At 56.2% G+C, this 22,117-nt stretch overlaps 3 protein-coding genes across 4 annotated transcripts in view; 1 reads left to right on the top strand and 2 right to left on the bottom strand.

Annotated features, from left to right (window-relative positions):
• Nucleotides 1-7,539: 7,539 nt before the first annotated feature.
• On the bottom strand, nucleotides 7,540-8,357 carry LOC127390941 (elafin-like). The gene is made up of 3 exons (XM_051633112.1): nucleotides 8,286-8,357; nucleotides 7,939-8,100; nucleotides 7,540-7,785 (listed from the first exon to the last, which is right to left on the bottom strand). The coding sequence occupies exons 1-3, from the start codon at nucleotides 8,347-8,349 to the stop codon at nucleotides 7,781-7,783; spliced, it is 231 nt and encodes a 76-aa protein (XP_051489072.1). The 5' UTR covers nucleotides 8,350-8,357; the 3' UTR covers nucleotides 7,540-7,780.
• A 3,906-nt stretch (nucleotides 8,358-12,263) lies between these two features.
• MATN4 (matrilin 4) overlaps nucleotides 12,264-22,117 on the bottom strand; it is a 26,074-nt gene continuing 16,220 nt past the window's right edge. The window contains exons 5-14 of one of the 2 annotated variants that reach the window (XM_051632975.1): nucleotides 19,573-19,689; nucleotides 17,677-18,246; nucleotides 16,441-16,563; nucleotides 15,864-15,986; nucleotides 15,655-15,777; nucleotides 15,422-15,544; nucleotides 14,583-14,996; nucleotides 14,083-14,235; nucleotides 13,213-13,317; nucleotides 12,264-13,044 (exon numbers count right to left, since the gene is read on the bottom strand). In XM_051632975.1, coding sequence (XP_051488935.1) covers nucleotides 12,986-13,044; nucleotides 13,213-13,317; nucleotides 14,083-14,235; nucleotides 14,583-14,996; nucleotides 15,422-15,544; nucleotides 15,655-15,777; nucleotides 15,864-15,986; nucleotides 16,441-16,563; nucleotides 17,677-18,246; nucleotides 19,573-19,689 — 1,910 coding nt within the window. In that variant the 3' untranslated portion in view covers nucleotides 12,264-12,985. The remainder of the gene's footprint in view (nucleotides 13,045-13,212; nucleotides 13,318-14,082; nucleotides 14,236-14,582; nucleotides 14,997-15,421; nucleotides 15,545-15,654; nucleotides 15,778-15,863; nucleotides 15,987-16,440; nucleotides 16,564-17,676; nucleotides 18,247-19,572; nucleotides 19,690-22,117) is intronic. The other variant, XM_051632977.1, reaches the window with a different exon arrangement.
• The window catches only part of RBPJL (recombination signal binding protein for immunoglobulin kappa J region like), a 24,216-nt gene continuing 19,987 nt past the window's right edge, over nucleotides 17,889-22,117 (top strand). Inside the window, exons 1-2 of the mRNA XM_051633404.1 lie at nucleotides 17,889-18,287; nucleotides 19,598-19,654. Coding sequence (XP_051489364.1) covers nucleotides 17,889-18,287; nucleotides 19,598-19,654 — 456 coding nt within the window. The remainder of the gene's footprint in view (nucleotides 18,288-19,597; nucleotides 19,655-22,117) is intronic.

Below are 22,117 nucleotides of genomic sequence, written 5' to 3'. Positions count from 1 at the left end.
ATCTTCCTCTCCTGGGGAAGGCAGGTCTCTTCCCACCGAAGCCGGGGGGGGAGTTATGTCCATAACCACACGTCAAATCCTCCACGTGGGGATGGGGGTGAAACCTCCTGCCGTGGTCTCTTCTGCAATCTGGAAGCAAATCGCAGAGGCAGGGTGACTCTGAAGCCAGCAGCCATTTCAGCACTGCAGTGAGTCATCCCGAAAGGCGCTCAGCTTGTGGCAGCTCCCTTCCTTTCTTCTTTCTGCCTTCTTGTTTTAATTTTTCATTTTTTTTTTAATAGCTGACGTAGCAATACATTTAAAAACAGGGGGAAACACACATGAACATAGCATGTCGGCAGAACGCCTTTAATGAAGAGAGAAATCTTATAGCACTTTTCAGCCCCGTGGACATCAGTCGTGAAAGGCTGGAGCCACTGGGTACCTGCCATGTAGGAGGGTGGGAGAGAGCAGGGAGAGCACAGGAGGATCCGTGGAACTGGCTGCCGACCAGGGCTGATTAATGCTGGGGACACGAGCACAAAGCATTTAACAAATAGTCCTTTTCAGAGGGAAAGAGCTAAATTAGGGCAGATGCAAAAGGCTGCTCTTGCGTTTCTCAGTGGCAAAGACATTTGGGCTTTCCCCAGTGCTCTTTTTTTTTTTTTTTTCTGGTGGTTTCTGCCTTCACTGATGTGTTTGTCCCTCCCAGGTCTCCCGTGAGCTGTGGGAGGGGATTGCTCTGGTTTGGTTTAGAGAGGTTTGGGTTTCTCCTTTCCGTGCTATCAGCTGTCCCTGTGCCATTGGCTGTCCCAACACAGCTTTGCCTCTCCCCAGACCAGCCCACGGGGTCACAGGGAGGAAAAACCAAGACACTATGGCAGCATCCTCCGAGAAGCAGGAGGGGAATGGGGACCACAGCTTTGGGGGTCCACAGGGTGTCTGTATGCGCTGCTGCTGGGGGTTCTCAGCCTGCTCCATGCTAGGAGATTATTTAACCCACCTCCTTCAGGTCTGAGCCTCCCTGATGGCTGAGCCAGATCCCTTGGATGCACCTGTGGCAGTGAGGTGAGTGCTTTGCCATCCATCTGCAGCGGGCACAGGACAGGCTCTCAGTGTATTGCCCGTCTACAGCCACGGCTCTGACAGCCTGAAATCTTTTTGGCTTGCAGTTTTACTGACCCCACTGGGTGCCTAAGCCAGACAAGATTAATGAGCATTCACTGAACTTGCTGGAGACCTTGGCTTGTGGGTCCCTTCTAACCCAAACCATTCAGTGCTGCAGGGAGAATTGCCACTGCCTTAATGTCAGAGCACAGATCTTACAGCACCAGCTAAGGATGCTTCCCTGCCATACAGCTGGCCTGGCTGTTTGCTGCCATATTTTTTGTAGGTTTTTTGTTTGTTTGTTTGTTGGGGTTTTTTTTAGCAAGTCTTTGAATAAGCAGCAAAGGAGCAGCCAAGGATGCAGAGAGAGACCCAAGGACAACTCTCACTGGCTGAGCCTGCCTGGTCAGGAGAGGCAGGGGCACTGACTCCTGCAAAGTGCACACAGGACTTCATGCTTCATGGCCTCCTTGACCAGCACTCCCATGTTGAGGGCACCTCTCACTCTTTGATTGATTTATAAGGTCCAGAACTTTCCTTTTTAGGTAGACGCAGGTACCAAGACACATTAGGACTTATATATGACACACATACCTTCTTTCCAAAGGCTTGGAGCAGTGGAAAAAGCATTTGCACCCCAAGAAAATACCTGTTGGTGGACAGCCTGAGCTCGGACACATCCAGGAGGGAGCCCCGTTGGCCTGGGCCCTGGAAGGAGCCTCCCAGTGACATTTCAGAAAAACATTGCTCTATTTTTAGTGGCCATAGTGCACAGAGCAGGGCAGTCAGCACATGAGTCCTGAGTGCCAGCTCAGCCTTGTGCTGGAGACGAGGGCTAATGTGGGAAGCAGCCGTGCATCCCGGCGGATGCTGGGAGCAGCGCAGGCTGCCCTGGGCTCATTAACATGATCGAGTCACAGGAGCTCCTGAAGCAGAAAGGTATTTGGGCACCAGCCACTCTCTGCTTTTGGTCTCTGCCTGGTCAGGCTCCAATCATATTGGGTCCAGGGTGTTTCTCCTTTTTGCACCACATCCCTGACCTGTGCCTTGGAAGTCCAGAGCTCCCCGTTTGCCGGGAACAGAGCAGGCCATGACGCTGCGCTGCTTTTGCCCATCTCTCCCTGACGAATGTGAAACTCAGCTTCATGAATCATTCATGGAGCTTTATTTAGTATAATGATTTCTGACATCCAGTGCCTGGGAATAGCATTTTGGGACAGACCGTGTGCGACCGGCGAACTCCAGAAATAATGAGCCGACGTTTCTCCCATCTGAGCCGGGAACAGGCAGAAGGGGAGGGAGAGAGGCCAAGCAGCCCTGCCTCCTTCCGAGGGAACCACGGGCTGCTCTCTAATTAGCCAAATGTGCAAAAGTTAAATATTGACGTGTCTTTGCTATTCCCTGTGTCTTGCCATCACATCGCATGCTATTAACCTACATAGTTGTCGGGGAAAGGAGCATCTGTGTGTGCCTTGGCACAGGCAGGGCTGGAGAGGCAGGAATTCCCCTGTGCAATGTTGCTGGTGCAATCAGGGAGCCAGTGCTGGGACCTGAAGGAGCTGGGAAATGGCTTCCCCTCCACAGCTGGAGCTCATCTCAGCTGCCCTATAGCATACATAGCTCACCTGGCTCTGCTTCAGCTCTTACTGTGGGAAGGTACTGGTTTCAGCTGGGAAGGTCGCTCTGCAGGTGAGTGGCCCCCATTTTGGAGGGGGTGTGCGTGTGCCCTGGTGCCTGTTCTGGTAGGTTTGAGGGTGATGGTGAGTTTATGACCCTGACTTTACCCAGAGCATGTGTGTGGGGTCTGTGCTGCAGTTTGGTGGGTGGGCAGGGCAGGCACCTATGGGAGAAGCTTTTCTCGCTGCTGGTGCTTTCCTGTCTGCAAACTGCTCCATGGGAGTGAGTCTTCAACTGTTTCTCCAGCCTTTGCCAGAGCTGTTATTTGTGTAACATCCCAGCTGCCTGGCTGAATGCAGACATCAGCCTGTTGGAGAGCCTGTGGGTCTGGCCCTAGAGCCAGGGCTGCAGGGTAGGCAGGGCTGAGGAGCTCAGCAGCCCCAGCCCTGCCCACTCCTTGCCCAGACTCCTGCCCAGCACATGCCTCCTGCAGTGTGACTTACTGCAGAGGACAGAGGTTTCTCTCTCCTCTGCTCTCCCTCTGCATGGGGACAAGGCATGCAGGAATCTCCCTCAGCTACAGGGTGCTGCCAGTGCCTCATTTTTTTTTATTATTTTTTTTTTCCTTTCCTTTTGGTTTCCTGGTTCAGGGAAGTCCTGCCAGCCTCTGACAGGCTTCCTGGGTGTGCAGCCTTGTGTGGCTGCAGCAGAGAGCAGCCTGGTGAGGATTCCTGGTGGGATGGAGAGGGGGATGGAGCCAAGCTGCTCGGCACAGCTCTGCTGCTCTTGGCTGTCACAGGGCATGAAGAGCCGTGTCTGTGCCAGATCGAAGGGCTCCGTCACCAGCAGCTTGTGAGGCTTGGCAGCACTTTTAGGAGAGAAACAGCAGCAAGGCTGCTCTGGCATCCCTCAGCCATGGTCCTGTCCTCTGCCAGGCCTGCTCTTCTGGGGGTCCCTGAAATGCAGGGGTGTGGGTTTGGTGCTGGAGCCAGACAGAGGGGACAGCTGCCACCTCAGCTGTCTCGAAGGCTTCATGGTGGCACCCACAGCCTCCCTCCACTGTGCAGTCCTAGGATGTGGTGCTGCACATTCGTCCTTGCTACATTTGGGTGGGATGGAAGGGCACCAGGAGGGTTACTGGCTCTTCCTGGCCAGGCAAGCTGAGGCATGTTCATGACAACACTCCAGAGCAGGAAAAAGGCATCCTTCTGTCTTCAGAAAGAAAATGCTGGAGAGCATCAACTGGTATGGGACAGCTCTGGCCCTGACCATCCTGTCCCTGTGGCTGGAGGGTGGTTCTGTCCAGGTGAGGAGCTGCCTCTATGCAAATCATCCCTCAGAAGAAAGCACTGAGTGAATTCATAGGTCTGTTGACCTTCAGCAGTGTGAGGATGGTTTATTTTTCTGCAGAGGGTGTATATAGATTTCTTTTATGGTGGGGACCACAATGGTATTGACTCCTTTTCCCATCTGAAATACTGCTGCTTCTCTGTAGAGGAGATGAGGGCTCTGCACAGCACCTGACCTGGGGCAGAGCAGTTGCTGGGTGGATCTGCTCAGGCTGGGGATTTTCCTTCTCTGAATTTGATGGGATTGCTGCATTCTGCTGGGAATACAGTTTCCCACTCTGGGGCCAGGCTAGTTAAACAACCCTTCCTTTTCAAAGGCTTTTCAAAGCTGTAGTAATTCTTATTAGGTTGGTTTGAATCATCTCTTGAAAAGGTCTCACATCACTCTTAAGCACCAAACTGCTCTGTATTCAGACCCCAATCATCCAGAGCATAAAATATGCAGGGAGAAGGCTCCAAGGATGTATTCAAAGCTTTTCAGTTGTGCAGGGGGGGCAAGGTGTGCTGTTAGTGAGACCTTTTCCATCCTCTGCCCTGCCTCCGTCTCAGAGTGGGCCAAAGGGCATTCCTGTGTGGAGCAAGGATGCTTCTCTGATGTCTGTGGCTGCCCAGGGAGCCCCTTTGGATCCCATCCCCTAGGAAGTGTTGGATGTTTCCTTTGGGATGTGTCCGAGAGTGACTGACCCCAAAAGTCTTGTTGTGAGGGAAGATGGAGTAAGCCAGATATGCTGCCTGCAAAAGGAGCTGATGAGCTCCCTGCCTGCCCTGCAGTGCTGCTGCTCCAGCCACCTGCACAAGGGATGTTTCCAACCCAAAGCTGGGTTCTTGAGTTTGGCCTTTGCCCGTGTTCCCAGCACCAGACCTTGTGGGCCTGCCCCAGGAGAAGGTCCCACAGCAGTGGGTCCTGAGCTGTGGTAAGCCCCCAGGCAGAGAAAACAAACCCCTCCATCTGCAGGCTGCTCTAGCTCTGGGGAAGCAGATGATGTGGGAAGAACCACCATGGAAACATCTCTCTGGCACAGGATGTGCTGCTTTTCCTGCTGTCTTGCTGGCACATACCTAGGACACAGGGGAATTCCCATCCTCCCCAGAGACCTGGGTCCAATGAATTTTCAGTCAAAGCACGGCTGCCAGGAGCTTACCACACTCTGATCCTGCCCTGTGTGTGTTTTGGTGCACTGCCCAGCTCCTCCCAGTGCTTGCTGGCTGCATGGGGTCACAGGTGAGTCTAACCCACGGTGGTGGGAGCTCCCCAGCAGAGCTGTGGTGGTGAGCTGGGTGTTGCTGGAAAGGCTGTGCAGGGTGGCAGGGACCTGTGCCTGGGGAGAGGAGGGCAGAGGATTTGTTGATGCAGCAGCGTGAGGATGAACATGTTGGTGCCTCAGGGGGTTCTAACTTGCAGGGCTCCCAGGAAGAAGTAAGCAGGACTCAGAACAGACCAGTTGTCCCCACAGCTCCCTCTGGCCCCGTAGCCATCTCCTCCTGCCTGCCCAGGCCAGCAGCTGGATGGCAGGGGGAGAAAGGGCAGAGCGGGCTCTCAATGCAGGAGGAGGGACCTCTCCAGGCCTTCACGTGGAGATCCCGAGTCCTCAGGCAGCAGCTCAGAGGACGAAGAAGCCCACCTGGGCTGGCTCCTCGCCCTGTCCCTGCAGAGGAGCTGCTGCCCAGGGCACAGCAGCCACCGGGCTGTGCGCGGCCGTGAGCGCTGCCAGCCCAGGGGCTCCCGCTGCCCGCAGCTCCGCGCCTAATCCGAGCAATTAGCAATTGGATCTTGTTAACAAACCAAGATAATTGCGGCGTTATCAAATTAGCCAGCTCTACGGAAATGCCTGCTTAATAGCGGGTAATAGCTGGTCCTGGCAGAGGCGGGAGGGCTGTGATCTGTGACTAAGGCCCGGTGCGTTATCGGGCTTCCCTGCTCTCGCTGGCCGTGCCAGCCCGGGCTGCTGCGGGGTGGGGACATCCAGGGAGTTGCTGGGGCTCTGCCAGCGTCCCCCCATGGCTGGTGTGGCACCGTGCTTCCCGCTGAGAGGGGCAGCTTGGATCTATGGGTGGCAGAGATATTTTTTCCCCCCAGCAGGACGCTGCACCGGTCAGAGCAAGGTCTGATATCACACTGGACTCGGCTGCTGAGGTCCCAGACCTTGCTCTGCCTCTCCCTGCTGGATCTCCTGGTGTTCTCAGCCTCTCCAGTTACCACTGCATGACCTTTCCAGATCTCTCTGCCTTCCTTTGGCTGAGGTAAGCAGAGAGGTGGTCTTTCACCATAGGATTTCTTCCTTCTCCATCACTGAATAATTTCTGAGTCTTTGCCTCCCTGCCTCTGTCTCCTTCATGGGTGTGCTGGTAGAAGGACTCACCCCAGCAGATGCTCTCCCCAGCCTTGGCCAGGGAGCTTCCAGGTCTACCTTGACCCTGTCTGAGATGTTGATTCCACAGGCAGAGTTTACATCCTGTTGTGTTTGTGGGTATTTTAAATACCTGGCCAGCTCATGCTGCTCTCCAGATCACCTGGCAGTGGGGGTCAGGAGCTCAGCCCTTCGGCAGCAGCAGCTCCTGCACCAGGCAGTGCCTGCAGGATGCTCCTCCAGCAGGGAAGTGCAAGAGGCTGGGAGCTGGGCTGCTTGTGGGCTGTGCCTGCAGGTCGAAGGAGATGGAGGCAAAGTGCCTCATGGCTCCTTCCCCCCCTGTCATCCAGCACTCGCTCATTTTCCTCTCTCTTTTCTCTCGCATATGCAGACAGGCCTGGCTCCTCTGCCAGGCTGGGCTGGGTTGAGTCTGGTGGTTGAGGAAGTGGTGATGGGATGTGCAAGTCTGACGTCAGCCATGGGGCTGGTGGGCAGTGTTTGCTGGGCAGCAGTGCAGGCTGGGGGGTGCTCTGTCCCTGATGTGTGTGCTGGCAATGCCTGGCTCTGCTCTGGCACCAGGCAGGTCCCTCAGGCTGCACATACTTCCTCCTGCTGAGTTTTCTCAGCATTTCCCTGTTTTTCTTTACCCTGGCAGTCAGCTGTGCAAAAGTTACAAGAACCCCTTAGACCTGTGTTTTTATGCCCTAGCTCAGGCTTTTCCCAGGCAATTTTCTTTAGCTGGATTTTCCCCACCAGCTCAGGTTCAGTGAAGGGCTCAGCACACTTGGGGTTTGGGTCAATGTGACCTCCTTCTTCTGCTCCCCATCTCCCTGGGTAGGCAGGGTTGGTCCCCTTTCCTAGCCCTGCCTGGCTTGGGGTGTGCCTCGGGGGACATGCTTCTCTCCAGGGCCCCTCACAGCCTGCCAGGAGAGTCCCCTAAAGCATCCCCTCATGTTTCACTCCAGCCCCTTCCCATCACCCTCTTCCTCCTGGGTTTGTACACTTCTGGATGGATTTGTAGCCCCTGGCCACCCTCTGGCTCTGCACACAGGCTGATTGCATCCTCCTCCCTGGGCAGAAATTCTGTGCCAGGATAGGCCTGGAGGAGGTGGGGAAAGGAGCTGCACACCACAAGCATCCCTGGGACAAGCTCTTTTATTTTTTTAAAACAGCAGAGGGGAAGTGGTGGGAGAGAGAGAGCAGGCAGCACTCAGCAGGGTGGTCCTTGAGCAGAGGTGGTCTTGGGGTGTGGGCTGGTAGCCTTCCCCATCCCCCTTGGAGCTGGCATCAGGAAGGGCAAGCCTTGGCAGAGCTGTGGGCTGGTGGCAGGGGGTCACAGGGATGCTGAGAAGGCCCTTGGTCTGTCCTGGGAGCAGGAGCTCACACTGGGGAAAGAGAGAGAAAGCAACAGGCTGAGTCAGGTGCTCAGGGTAACCCCAGCCCACATGTTTGGCCATCAAGCACCCCCCCGGCCTGGGAGGGCTGGGACACAGCTCCCTGCTCAGAGCCACCGTCACTGTTATCCACTCTTCTGCTACCTCGGTGGATGGGGATGGAAGATCTGGGGGAAAAGCATCTCCTGCCACAGAAGGACTGGCAGCACTTGTGGAAGCGCGGGCACTGCCGGTCGGAGAAGCACCTGTTGGGTGGGTTGAGCATCGCGCAGGTGATTCGGACCGGTGGGCAGGACCAGGAGCTGCCTGCAAGAGGAGAGGGCTGGTTGCTCCAGGCTGCGGGCACCTGAGGGGTGCTGGGGAAATGCTTCCCAGCAAACGCCCCCCCTTTCTTTTCTCTCCCCCCCCCACCCCATCTCGGAGGGTCTGTGCAAACACAGCTCCCTCCCAGCCCCTGTGTTTTTTGTACCTTCTCCTAGGACATCTCCTACCTGTCGGCAGCTCTGTCCAGAGGAGAAGCATCCCCACCAGGAGGAGGGCGGCCACTGACTTCATGCTGCTGTATCCCTAAGAGGTGCAAGCCTGGAGAGCTGAGAAGCTGGTATTTAAACCCTTGGGGAGGACGGGGGTGGGGAAGGGGCTGGGCACGTGCCAGTGTTTGTGCGGTTTTTTCCTGTGCTTCCTCGTTGTGTTTTCAGGAAACCTTTTGCGCAAGATATCAACAGGATTGTTCAATTGTTCAAAACCCAGTTGTTCCATTGCAAAACTGTTCCCTGCAGCCACACCTGGGGCTGAGGGACAAGCCAAGGGGAGATGGTCCAGGGCATTGCCCTCCAAGCAGGCTGGAGGCAGTGGAGCTGCTTTTAGCTGGGCAGGTTTCTCCAGGAGAAACCATTGTGGTGAGCCTGCTGTGCTCCTTTCTGGAGGTTCATTAGGGGGGTGTCCCTCTGTGCCTTACTTCCACATGGAAGCCAGACCTTGCAGCATGATCCAGACGAGTGTGTGGGAGGCCTGTGCCTTCCCAGGGATGATTCTCTGAGGTTTTCCCAGTGGAAACCCGCCCCAGTCCCAAAGCTGGCAGGACTCCTGCCCTGCTGATGGCACAAACTCATGTGGGGAAAGCAGCTTTCGCTCAGCTAAAGGTGAGTCTTTCCCAAGCATTGTGGGAGTCACCTGGACCTCAGTGTCTTCTCTGGGTGGCAGTGGCTGTGTAGGAAGCAGGTTGGTGCTGAAAGAAAGTGGCTGGTCTCACCAAGACCAAGAGTTTGGTCCCTCATCAGCCAAACATCCCTAGTGTGACTGAGCCCTGGCTCTGGATGACTGTAGGGATAAGAGGCTGTAGTCCTTTGCTCAGAGGACAAAGATCTCACTATCCTTCAGGCCTCCATCCTCTCCCTTACAAGCAGGTTATACCCCTGCTCTGGATAAAGCTATTTTCTTTAGATACTCTTGGGCAATGGGAAATTACTCCATTTCTCACCAATGGGTCAATGTCCCCCTTGCCTTGTGTAACAGGTTCCTTGAGCCTCTCTGTGGTATTTCTAAAGCTGGCAGAAAGCAGAGCTGTGCTGCGAAAAAGGTACTGGGAATTCCCCAGGAGGGAAAGGCACCCTGCAGCCAAACACCCTGTTTTCATGCAAAGGACAGACTGGGGCAGCCCCTGATTTTGCAACTGAGCAGGGCAAGGAGCAGCAGAAGCCCAGGCATCACCCTTCCATGCTCCACACACCCCCTGACCCCTCCACCATCACCCAGCCCCTGGAGCCCCTGCTTTTCACCTGGAGCATGGTGGGCATCTCACTGTGCTCTTTCCTACTCAGATTTCTATTTTCAGGTTAATGTGCCACATTAACTAGCCCTTAACTTACTGGATATCTGTTAATTATTCTTCAGTTACCCTAATGATTCTGTGGCTGCATTTAGGTCTTTGTAAAATAATTTATTAAATAACTGGGTGCATATTTAGCCAACCCAAACAGACTTTCTGGGCTGTGCACTAATTTAGCACTTTCAATGAGAATTACAAGCACTGGGTTATTTTTTAAGCAATCCTTTGGCATGCAGCTGCTTCTGGGATTGGAGAGGACAGTTCTGTGCTCCCAGCTGGTGCCAGGATCTGGCCGAGGTTTTGCTTGGGGCTGCACCTCCAAGAGAGGGCAAAATGCCAAGGAGTTGAGGCTTGGATTCAGCTGCAGAGAAGCGGAGGTGGAAGATAATCATCTGAATGGCTTTTGACTGTGCTTTGTCCACAGGGGAAAAGCCTAAAATCTGCTTCTATTGCCAACTCCCATGGAATAACACAGGACCACCTGCAGTCCCTGTGTTGCACTCTGCCATGGGTGCAGCACCCAGTGCTCCAGGGTCCTGCAGGGCTGTCCCCATCCCACACCACTCTCTCTTACTCTCCTCCAAGAACAGCACTTCGTGAGCCCCCTCCTGAGAAAGCAAGGCCTGAGCTGTGAGACGCTGGAGATGCTGAAGATGCTGATGCTGCAACTTCCTGGCCAGGTCAGAGCTGCCTGGTTTGTTTTTCCTGGGGATGGCAAGGAGGAAGCCCAGCAGTCCCTGTCCCCCATGGCCATGCCCCAGCCTTAGCAGGGTGCACCCCATAAATTGCAAAGCTTTCAGCCTGACGCTGAGCTCCATCCACCCATCCCAGCTCAGGATGCTCCGCTCGCCCCGGGGTGCCCCGGAGAATGGGGTGCGCCCCGCCCAGGGCACCCTCATTAGCACTGGGCTCTGGTGCCATCTAGTGAAAAGCCACTAATGAGGCTCTGCAGGACCGCGCAGACACAGCCCCGCTCCCTTGTGCGGTCCCACAGCCTGGTCAGGGGATGCTTTCCCGAAAATCCCACCTCAGCTAAAACCCAGCACCTGCTGCTCCACCCGGTGCCTCCCCCTCGCACCTCCCCACCGATGCTTTGTCATCCCCCAGGATGCCAGCCCTGGTCGAGCCTCTTCCTCTGCCAGCCCAGCTCCACTTTGTCTACAGCCTCTCTTAATATTTGCTGAAATAACTTTGGGCCAAGTCAGAACTGGTCATGCCCTCGGGGTGTGCCATTATCTGCCCTGATCAAGCCTGTTATTAAATCCCAAACTTTGCTAGTTGCTTCCTTTACCGCCCCCCCCCCCCCCCTTTTTATTTTTAATTTTCTTTTTCCCTGCAGTTACTTTGTGGTTTTTAGGGACTTGTATATAAAGCTGTATTTTTTAGGGAGCTGCAGCAAAGTCCCAGCCCCCAGTTTAGGGGTTGCAGCACATTGCTGTGGTTTGTTGGTTGCTGTGCTCTGTAGCAACAGGATCTGGCTTGGATGTGGCTTGTGACCATCAGCACCTTCGTAACCCACCCCCAGGGCTGTCTGCTAGGCTGTGGGGCAGGTGAGATGGGTGGGATGTGGGGCTTGCAGGAGGGCAGTGGGGCTGCCAAGCTGGGATATGCACAGAGCTAATCAGCAGTGCTTTGTTTGCCAGCCCAGCAAACAGATAGAATGAGGCTAGAGATGCCCCAGGCCAGGCCAACCAGGACAAGAGCCCTGCTCACAGGCCATCAACCCCCCTTGTCCAACTGGGGAACCACTGCTTTTGATTACAGGTGGAAAGAGCTACTCTTCACCTTGTAAAGCAGATGTCTGAGCACCACTCGGCTCCTCTCCCTGGAGAAGTCCCAGCAAGCCCCACACCTCAACCCAGGACCTGCTTTCAGCCTTCTGTTCCCCTGAGCACACAAATCCCTCCTGCACAAATTGCTAGCTCAGAAGCAACAGCTCCTCTCAGCCCCACTTTGCTCTCACCTCCTGGCTATGGGACCAGCAAGCAAGGTGGGTGAAGGACCCCTCAAAAAACACCTCACTGTCTCTCTCCAGCAGCCTCTGCCTGCAGGCAGGAGACAGGACTAAGAGGTGCCCTCCTTCACCCTGGGTGTGGGACATGGGGGCTACACCTAGCTGGGCTCCTGTGCTGATTAAGATGCCACCTCTGCAGCATGCACCTTGGGGAAACAGGTGCCCAGCTGCCAGCCAGGATGCTCAGCAGCTCTTCTGCCCCCAGCATATGAGTCCCAGCACCACAACCACATCCCCCGTGGGTGTAAGTGACCCTGCACCATTGACCTGGCACGTTTACGCCCCCATAAAGCAGGTGCTAAGCTCCCTGTGCTCCAGCAAGCACACAAAGCAAACACAGGATGGTGACACAGTGCCCATGTCACACTGGCTCCCTCCAGCTGAGGGTGGGTTGGCAGTGCCCGGGGGTGCCCACAGGGCAAGGGTTTTCCCAAAGGATTTTTAGAGCCTGAGGACACGGGGTCTTTGCAAAAGCCAGAGGCCCCTGTTCTGACGCAGAGATGCCTCCACAGCCCTGCACCCCAGCCAAAAGGAGAGGGATGTGTCATACAAATCTTCAGGGTGTTTATTATCAGGATAGAAATTTCCATATATAAAAGAAGTGTTTAAAAATAGCACTACCCTGCTCTCAACATGAAATATATATATACACACACATAGATATTTATATAAAGAATTATTGCTATTTTGCTATGTGATAAAAAAAAAAACAACACAACAAAAAACAAATGAGCTAATGACCAATTCCCAAACAATTCTGCCAAAACAGGGGCAAGGGGCTCTGCTGATTCCTGCAGTCCCCTCTCCCGGGGATGCACACCCTGGCTGGATGGCACACATCCCCATTGTGCCTGGGTGTCCCTGCCCCACCACTTGGCAGCAGGTGCTGAGCAAGCAGAAGCTCTTGGGGTGTGATCACTGTAGGTTTTTTTTTTACTGTAGGCTTTTTTCCTCTTGCAAAGCAGCTTGCTGGGGGCCAGGGGGGCTGTGCAGGGCTGGCTCATCCCAGCTGCTTTGGGAAAAGGCTGAGGGTCACATCTCATCCAAAGCCTGCCCACACACACTCCACCTCATCTCAGACCTGCCAGTTCAGGGGAACGAGGCAACAGTGACAGCTGAACCCCCTGGCTTCACAGCAGGGGGTTTTGCTCAAGTTCTTTTGGGGTTTGTGGTTTTGTTTGGGTTTTTTTTTTAGGATTTTTGTTTTTTTAAATACACTCCACATCCCCCTGGGGATTTTGCGATACAAGAACAAACACTGATGCTTTACAATAACCTAGCAATAACAATGCCACGTAGCTACTGCCCATCCCCAGGCCCCATCTGAGCTCTGCAGCCCCCTGCAGGGATCACTTCTTGTTGGCAATCTGCTTCTCCAGGTCTTCCAGTCTGGCTGTCATCTGAGCAAGTGAATGTGCTAAGGAAAAACCTGAGCCAGATGGTCTGCTGCTTTTTCTCTTTGAAGGAGCTTAAAATTTTCCCCAATCCCGTTTCCCCATCCCTCCATTCCCTGTGTGGGATCTGTTCCCAGGCTGTCCTTGTACCCCACAAGCCCAGGCATCACCCCAAAGGATATTTTTCTCAGTCAGGCTCTGCAGGATGGCCACGGTGTTTGTCTGGAACTGCACCAGGGCCTCACACTCACACGGGCTGCGAATCTCTGTCTTCCCTTTGCCCTCCTCTGTGACCAAGAGGGGTTGGGTGCAGTCAGAGCCACAGGGTGTCCAGCTCTCCTCTGCTCCCACACACCATGAGTCCCTTGTCCCTACAGCCACCTGCCAGGGCTGGACCTGAGCCTCACAGCTCTCCCTTTTCCCCCTCTTTTTCCAGCCTTGCTGCTTTTTTTGCCAGGCTGAGTCCCTGCAAACCCAGGGAGCTCACTGCCAACCATTCCATCCTGCCCAGCTGCATGTGGTCACAGCATCCTCAGGACAGCCAGTGCAGAGGTCCACCTTCAAGCCTGGCTGGCAGGGAGGGGATGCTGACCCCACGTCTGCAGCCCCACAGGAGCCCCTGGGGGTTCCAAGAGCACTGAGGAGTGCCAGGGCAGGGAGAACCCCACAGAAGCCAGCCTGGTCCTCCTCCACCTGCACCAACAGAAGTGCAGGTCTGGATGAGGAGATGGACCACCCTCGGAGCTGGAGCAGCATCCCTCAAAGCAGAGTGAGACCCCTGATTCTGCCTGTGCATCAGAGTGGGTGCTCATGCTCCATCCCTTTTATATTAACCCCCCTAGCTCCACCTCCTCCTCTTCTAAACGCCTCCCTGAGCCCCACCTCTAGACCCACCACACCCTGATGAGATCCAGAAACACACTAAGCTCACACCAGCCCAGCCTGACTCTGGGTGCAGGGTGGCAGACACCCAAACCACCCCTGTGGGTAGAGAAGGGCTCCCTCCAGCTTGGGCCTGAGCCCTTAGCACAGTGTGGGCTTAGGGCACCCACCTGGGCAGATGTTCAGCTTGAAGTTCTCCACGAGGTGAGTCATGGTGGTGAAGTCTGCTGAGTAGGAGAAGTGCTGCTCCACAGGCTCGGAGGCGATGGCTCTCAGCTCCTCTTCCACCGCCTTCCCGACACCCACGGCAAACATGACGATCCCTGCGTGGCAAGGACAGGTCCTGAGCACTGTGCCGGCCACCCCGCACCAAGCAGCCCCAAGGAGCAAAGCTGAGGAGGCAGGATTTTCCCTGGGCTTCCCAAATACACGGCAGAAATTTGGGAAGGACAGGCAGGAGCACGGGACCACCGGCACGGGTGCAGGCTGCTGCAGAAGGCCACTGCTCAGGGCACCCTGTGATAATGGCAGAGGCACGTCTGCCCTTGCGGCCCCAGGTGATGCAGCATCTAAGGCTGGGTGCTGCAGGCTGCCCCAGAGCCAGCCTCCCCGAGGAACCCTCCCCAGATGCCCAAAGCACTGCAATTTGGGGCTCCCCAGCCCTCCACACCTGACTCCTTTGCTCTCCTGGCCCATTCAGAGATGTCATCCTGGGAGCGTCCGTCTGTAAAGACGAGCCCAATTCTGGGCACGTTGTGGGAGAGAGGCCTGGCACCTTCCAGCTCGGAGAAGCTGTGCTCCACCATGTGCTTGAGGGCAAGGCCTGTCATGGTGCCTTTCTCCATGTACTCCATCTCCATCACTGCCTTCTTGATCTCATCGGCGCTGTGGTACTTGTTGAGGGGGAACTCGGTGCGGACGCGGCTGGAGTACTGCACCAGCCCCACCCGGGTGCCATGGGGGGACACCTCCAGCAGGTCCACAATGCGGTTCACAAACTGCTTCACCAGCTCAAAGTTCTGGGGCCTCACGCTCTTGGAGCCATCGATCACCATCACCAGGTCAACGTGCCCAGTCCCACACCCTGTGGGCACAGCAGGAAGGTGAGAAGGGACCAGCCTGGCCATGGGCACCATCAGGGTGAAGATGACAAGGGCTGGGGCACCATGTGGACACCCTGGACCTGCAGCCAGGGTGATGCCAGGAAGCAGAGCAAAGCATGCATAGGAGGCTCAGCCCAAAAACCTCCACTGCCACCCCAGTATCCCCTGGAAGTCCCTCCTAGGTTTCCCTTTTTCTCAGCCTCTCCTCAAAGCTCCTGTTACATCTTCTGGACCAAGTCTGTATGGACACGAGCCCACATCCATCTCCAAGCAGCCAGGGTGCTTCCCCACACCCAACCAGCTTTCCATCCTCTCCCAACCCAGCTCAGACAAAGTCCCACAGAGACCCCCCCAGCCCAGTTTCAGCAGAGCCCAGCCAAGGAGGGTGCTGTGAGGTGGTACTCACTGCTGCATGCCTTGCCATCAGCCTGGAGCTGCTGGCCCTCGGGGCACACGCAGCGGTAGGAGCCCTTTGCGCTCACACACTTGAACTCGCAGCCGTGATCCACCCCGTTGCAGAGGTCGGTGGCTGGAAGACAAGCCAAGGGCACAGGGTTATCCCCCTCCAGGTGAGGGGTCCAGGAACAGCTCCTCCTTCCCCTGGGAACCGGGCAGGGCAGGGAGGGGAGTGGGACATACCCCTGCAGGACCTGCCGTCGGGCTGCAGCGTGAACCCGCGGTGGCAGCGGCAGTAGTGCCCGCTGGGGACACTGACACACTCGTGCTGGCAGCTGTGGTTGCCGAAGCTGCAGTGATCGATCACTGGCGAGAGAAGGGGAAAGGCAAGAGGTGGAGAGGGAGAGCGAGAAGCAAACACAGAAGGGAGCGAGAAGGAGAGGGAGGCTTACGAGTGCAGCTCCTCCTGTCCTGCTGCAGGTGGTAGCCCGCGCGGCAGCGGCACTGGTAGGACCCGCGGGTGCTGACGCAGTGGTGCTGGCAGCCGTGCCGCCCCTCTGCGCAGGCATCGATGGCTGCGGGGCAACAGGACACCCTGTTGGCTTGGCCTCCTCAGGGCAGCTGAGCAGAGGCTGTCCCAGGGCTTCAAAGCAGCTCCCAGCACCACGAGACACGAAGGAAAAGTCCCAGGGTGGCGGCCAGAGCAACGAGTACAGCTTTGCTCTCTACATACAGGGCCAAACCACTGGGCACTTGGACTGGGAGGTGCATGCCCTGGTACCCATTGCCTGAAACTTCCTTGGGTGGCAGCCAGTAGTGTCCACATGAGTCCCAACTTTCCCATCCCAGAGAGGTGATCAGGATTTAGCAATCCTGGCCCCATTCACAGCCACTAGAGACCCAGGAGGCAGCAGACCCAGTGAATGGAGCACCCAGGATGCTGCTGGCCTCACTGGGTCCTCTGCTGCATTTCAGCTTCTCTCCATGACACCTGTAACTACAAGAGTTAGGATCAAAAAGGGTTCTTACGGGAACAGGTCCTTCTGTCCACGTTGAGCCTGTAGCCCGGGTTGCATTCACAGTAGAAGGAGCTGGCAGTGGTGACGCAGCTGTGCTGGCAGCCATGCTCCTGCTCCACACACATGTCCACCCCTGCAAGACAGAAAAGGCATCAGAGCAGCCCAGGGAGCAGCACACTGGCTGCACAGGGACCCCAGCTCTAGCACACGCCCTGTCCCCACAGCCAGAGCCACTGGGACAACCCGCATGGCCCCAGCCCTTCCAGCCCCAGCGCTCACCCACCGGTTCCCTGCTCAGACACAAACGCTGCACGGGGCAGGTTTCTGAACAGCCTCAGCTGTCAGATCTACCCAAGCACTAAATCAATGCTCAGTATTAATTGATGCTGTTAATAGCTTGAGCTGAGTAAGAGAAAGCTTGAGCTCCATGATGAAGGAGCCATGTCTGCGTGTCAGTGCAGCCAGGAGCCCACAGAGCTGGCTGGAAAAAGCCCCCAGTAAGCAGGGACACACCACAGCACTGATGGAGCCCTGCAAGGACGTGCCCCAGGCTGGGGAACACTGCCTGGACGAGGCTGGCTCTTGTGCTCTGCCCTTCCGCAGATGCTAAAGCACATGAGCAAGGTCTTGACAGCCCACTGCAATGCCAGGTCTCTGGCAAAACCCACCAGCACAGGAAGGGACAGACAGGCCCCAGTCTGCAAGCTCACACATGGCCATGGTGTGAACCAGCTTCCCGGCTCCAGCCAAGACCGTCCAGACATTCCAGAGGAGCACCAAGTGGCCAGGGATTTATAAAGGACAAATGTGGGCACAGCAGATGCCATGCACATGTCTGCAGAGGAGGAGACCCTGCCGGAGTCCCGTTGAAGTGTTTAAGGGGCTCTGGGATGTGTCACCTGTCCCTGTCATACCCAGGGAAACCAGCTCTGCATTTTCTGCTCTTTAGTCCTCCCTTCACTGCTGCTACAAAGTCTTGGCTTGGAGAAATGCTGCAGGGCATGGGTGAAGGTAAGTGCTCGCTTGCAATGCTTTCAAAGCTTGCCTTATCTCACCCCAGCAGAGCAAAGGGGAGCAAGAGCAACAGCCACCTGTCCTGGCATCCTCCTGGGGAGGTTGCTTCCTTGTCCTCGCTGCTCCTAGCAAAGCCAGCCGCCCCAAACACCCCTCTGAAGGTCTTTCTTCTAGCCCAGGAGAGGAGCAGGCACCGTGGCCACCAACCACCGCCCCCGGGTCTCTCACCCACCGCAGAGCTTGTCCTGGAACTGCTTCCCGAACTGCTGGATGAGCTCGAAGGATTCCACCAGGAAGACGTGCTCCTCCAGCGGCGGCGAGGCCATGGCCCGCAGCGAGTTCATGTCCGCCCTCTGGATGCCCACGGCGTAGATCTCAATGCCAGCGTTCCGGGCCTGGGTGGCCACCTCGGTGACACGGTCCTGGGGCCGTCCGTCCGTCACGATGACGGCCACGCGGGGGATCTTCTTGTGCAGCGGCCTCGCGCCCTCCTGCGTGGTGAAGGCCACGTTCATGGCGTACTGGATGGCCAGGCCTGTCATGGTGCCCTGGGCCAGCGGGACGATGCTGTTGATGGCCTTCTCCATGTCCGCCCGCGTGAAGAAAGTCTTGAGGGAGAAGACGTTCTGCACCTGGCTGGAGTACTGGATGACTCCCACCCGCGTGGCGTTGGGGCCCACGTCCAGGTTGCCGATGATGTCCACCATGAAGCGCCGCATGGTCTCGAACTCGAAGGGCCGCACGCTGCGGGAGCTGTCGATCACGAAGACGATGTCCAGGGGGCCCGTCCTGCACTTCAGGGCTGGAAGGGGACGAGGAGATGGTTCAGCCTCACAGCGGGCTGTGGGGAGCAGGGCGGGGAGCGGGGACATCCCTGTCGGGCGGCTTGAGGGGTGTTCGAGTGGGGAACGGAGAGGGCAGGTCCGGGCAGTCCCCGCCTTCCCACTGCCAAATAAACTCACGGAGGGTGCTGGCAGAGGAGCAGGGATGACAGGCTGGGGAGACACGTCCTGGCCACGGGGCTACAGGGAAATGGCAGTGTCCCCTCCTGACGCTGTCCCCGCAGCCAGACCTCAGTTCCTGCTTCCTGCATTTATCCAACAGCCCCAGGGGCTGCAGAAATACATCTGCCCTGGCAATGTTTAGGCACAGGTTTAGCCTGTGGCGACTTCATCTCTGCAGCAAATCAGAGCATTAAGGTGTAGACCAGCCCAGTGCCCCGTGCTGTCCCCTGCGAGCTGCAGCTCCTGCTCCAGACCTCTGCACCCACAGCAAGACTGCTTTGGGCAGTTCTTCTGCTCCCCCCACAGCTCCAGCCTCCCCTGGATTTTACTGCATCTTGCCTGTTTCTGCCTAAAACTTGTTTGGTCGTGTTTTGGGGTTGTTTTTTTTTTTTTAAGGACAGAAAATGAGACAGTGAAAAGCACAGCTAAGGGCATGCACATGGTGGGGATCAAGCCAAAGAGCCTCTCTTGGCCATATGGGTGCTACTTCCAGTGCAAACCAGGAGAGTGTTTAGCAAGTGAAATGCCAAGGAACATATTTTGCTTGGCTTTGCATGTCCCCAAGCCTGGGAGAATTTGGCCCTAATGCTAAGCAAACACTTTTGAGCCCTCATGGGATGATGCCCAGACCCAGGCTGTCATCTCAGCTGCTCCGAAGGTCTCTGAGACACCCCCAGCTCCTTTCTCTCTTCAGTGCCTTCACTGTTTTTAAACTGGATTTGATTTCTCTCCCTCTGTGTGGGGAGGAAGGAGGCTGGTGCCCCTGGGTTTGCTTTGTCCCCCCTCCATGAGGAGACCCATGTGGGAAGGGGGTTCCCCTCACGTCTGTGCCTCCTGCCAAGGTCAGAGCCTGCAGGCAGGAGGGAGACAAGCCCTGAGCTGAGGGTGTGCCCAGAACAAGTGGCACCAGACCCACCGTGCTGGGGCCAGGCTCAGGTTCTCACTCCCCTGGGCAGTGCTGGGAAGTTCAGGTCCCATGCCTGAGGGGGTTCCCCCATCCTCCTGGGGACGACCCTGAAGAAGAAGCACCAGGTCCCCCCACCTCAAGCAGCAAACCATCTTCTGAGGGCTTCACCACCCAGACAGGCTCACTTCCCTCTCCTGCAGGCAATTCAGGGGCTCACCTGTAGGTTTTGGTCTGGCTTCCAGGGTCGTCAGGAGAAACAGGAGGAGCGGGACAAGAGGGAGAAGCTTCATCATGGCTCTGTGAGACCACACAGCTCCGGGGCTGGGGGCACTCGCTGCAGGGAGAAGACAACATTGCAATCAGTACTGAGGGTGGGCTGAGCCGTGGGTGTCCCCAGGCAGTGCCAAAATCCCAGAGCAGCAGCAGTTGTGACAGATCCATCCCCGAATGTCTCTGAACCCACGTGGGACTTTTCCCATTTGAGGACTGGCAGTCTCAGCACAGCTAAATTTCATTACAGTAGCAACCATCTGCCAAGGGGTCTGATTTTCTGCTCCGGGTGGAGCTGGCCATCAGACAAGCCTTATTTTCACTTGCAAACCAGGCGGATGGGATGTTCAGCCAAATCCTTCTTCACTGGCTGCACAGCTGCTCCCCACAGCCAGCAGGAGAGTGGGAAAGTGGGGACACAGAGCACCAGCCCCCCTGACACTCTCCAAACGGCAACATGCTGGGGAGAGAAACCCCCAAACGAAACACCAGCATAGACAAAACCTGTTCAGGAGTCTCTCAAAGGCCATTTTCCCAAGAAGCTCCAGAAATGTTTTATCTGCCTTCTTCCAGACGACCTTGGGAAAGCAGAAGCCTCCGTGGGCACAGGGTGTAAGGGTGCCTGGGCTTGCACCCACTCCCCCCAGGCAGGGAGCTGGGTGAAGCTCTGCCAGCCTCCTGCTCTCCTTTGGATCCCCCCAGGGGACCCCACTGCTTTGCAGCTCTCCCCATCCTGATGGCTTTTCCAAGGTGTGCTCTGCACCCCAACAGGTTTCTTCACAGGTTTTGAGGGAGGAAAGATATTTAGACCAGTTACACAAAACCTCACCTTCTCACCTGTCTCCCTCCCTGCCCACCCCTGTGCCCTGCTCTTCCCTTGCCTCGCTCCTGCAGGGACACAGATTCATTTGGTTTACTTTTATCCCAGTTTTTGTTGGAAACCAAGGTGCTTGGGGGAGGGGGGGGAACGGGGGGGGGGAGAAATGCCACAGTTAATGTGTCTTCCCCCAGGAGACGTTCAGCAGCGTGACTGGGCACAGACACTGCAGGGGTGCTTTTTTTTTAAAAAAAAAAAAGCACACGGAAATTCATTTTATCGGTAGTTATCAGCTGGTATTTATTTAGCCCCAGGAGGTCTCAGTTGTAATTCATCACCGGGGTTGCCATTTAATTGCTCACTGGTTACGTGCAGCCCTGAACCTCACGTATTTGATAGCAGTGACACTGATAATAGGTTTCACAGCTGCATCTTAAATTTGTCTCCGGACTCGGGTGTTCACCCCCAAAAAATGATATTGAAGGATGAGGACGGAAAAGGGCTAGAAGAGGAAACTGGGATCCAGAATACCAGTCCCAAAGTGAGAGAGGCTGCCTTTTCCCAGGGACTCTGAGCACTTGGGATGCAGGGGCTCGGCAGCAGATGCCCAGAGCTCCTGCAGAGCCAGGCAGTGGGGGGGCTGGAGGGATTGCTCCAGGCTGCAGGGCCGAGTGGAAATGCAGCCCAGCAGGAGTTTTCTAGGAAGCAGAGGGGCCGAGGTGAGCATGGCTTCGTGGCCCACTGGTGGCTCAGGCGCCTGTGCCCAGTCACAAGATCACCATGTGCAAGTGGAGGAACAAACAGCCCCTCCTATCCCAGCTCCATTTCCCCATTTATTTAGCAGATTCCTTTTCCAGTAATGCTTTTTTTTTTTTTTTTTTTTTGGGGGGGGGGGGGTAGGGGGAGGAATCACTCAACTAACCACTAAATATTTTGGGGACAGCTATGGCACCTATAGCTTTTCTGCAGCTCTCTGCTCTCCAAGCCTCCCTGCAATGGCAGGCTGGCATGCAGCCTGTGTCTCACAGCATCCAGATCGCTTCAAAGCCAGCCCAGAGAGAGAGGAATGAGCTCTTGGGCCAGGAACCAAGGAGGAGAAAACTAGTTCATGACTGATCTATTTTTAACAGCATCTCAGCTTTGGATGAAGTCTTGGCACTCCCTGCAGCTGGAGGGGCTGATGCTGCCTGGGCAGGGCAGTGCACGGTGGCTCAGCCACGCAGCCAGCACTGGTCCTCGCAGCACAGACCAGGCTGGGGCAGTGCCCTGCTCCCCAGTTCAATATAACACCCAGTCCTACCCCAGCAGCAAGGCTGATGGGGACATGGAAGCAAAGTTGAGGGGACAGATGCCCTCCCAAGTCTCTCTTCCACTGCCCCACACCGGGCAACTTCCCCTGCTACTCCCTGTCCTGGCAGCACAGGGGCTGACTTGCAGCCCCATGGGGGTTCCCCCAACCCGGAGGGCTCCCAAGCCCCCCTGAGGGCTCCCAGGCCCCCCCAAGTGCCCTGTCAGCACAGGGGAGCAGGAGGGAGGTGGGTGGGAAGCAGCCGGCTGGCAGGCAGGTGCTGCAGGGCAAGGCAAACACGGCACCGGCTGCAGCGCCAGGGACCTTGAGATAACGCTGAACTATAAAGGAAAAAAGGTCCAGGAGGGGCCAGTGCTGCTGGCTGGG

Source organism: Apus apus, chromosome 15 (assembly GCF_020740795.1).
Source record: "Apus apus isolate bApuApu2 chromosome 15, bApuApu2.pri.cur, whole genome shotgun sequence".
Lineage (NCBI taxonomy): Eukaryota > Metazoa > Chordata > Aves > Apodiformes > Apodidae > Apus > Apus apus.
This window is presented reverse-complemented; position numbering and strand designations above follow the sequence as displayed.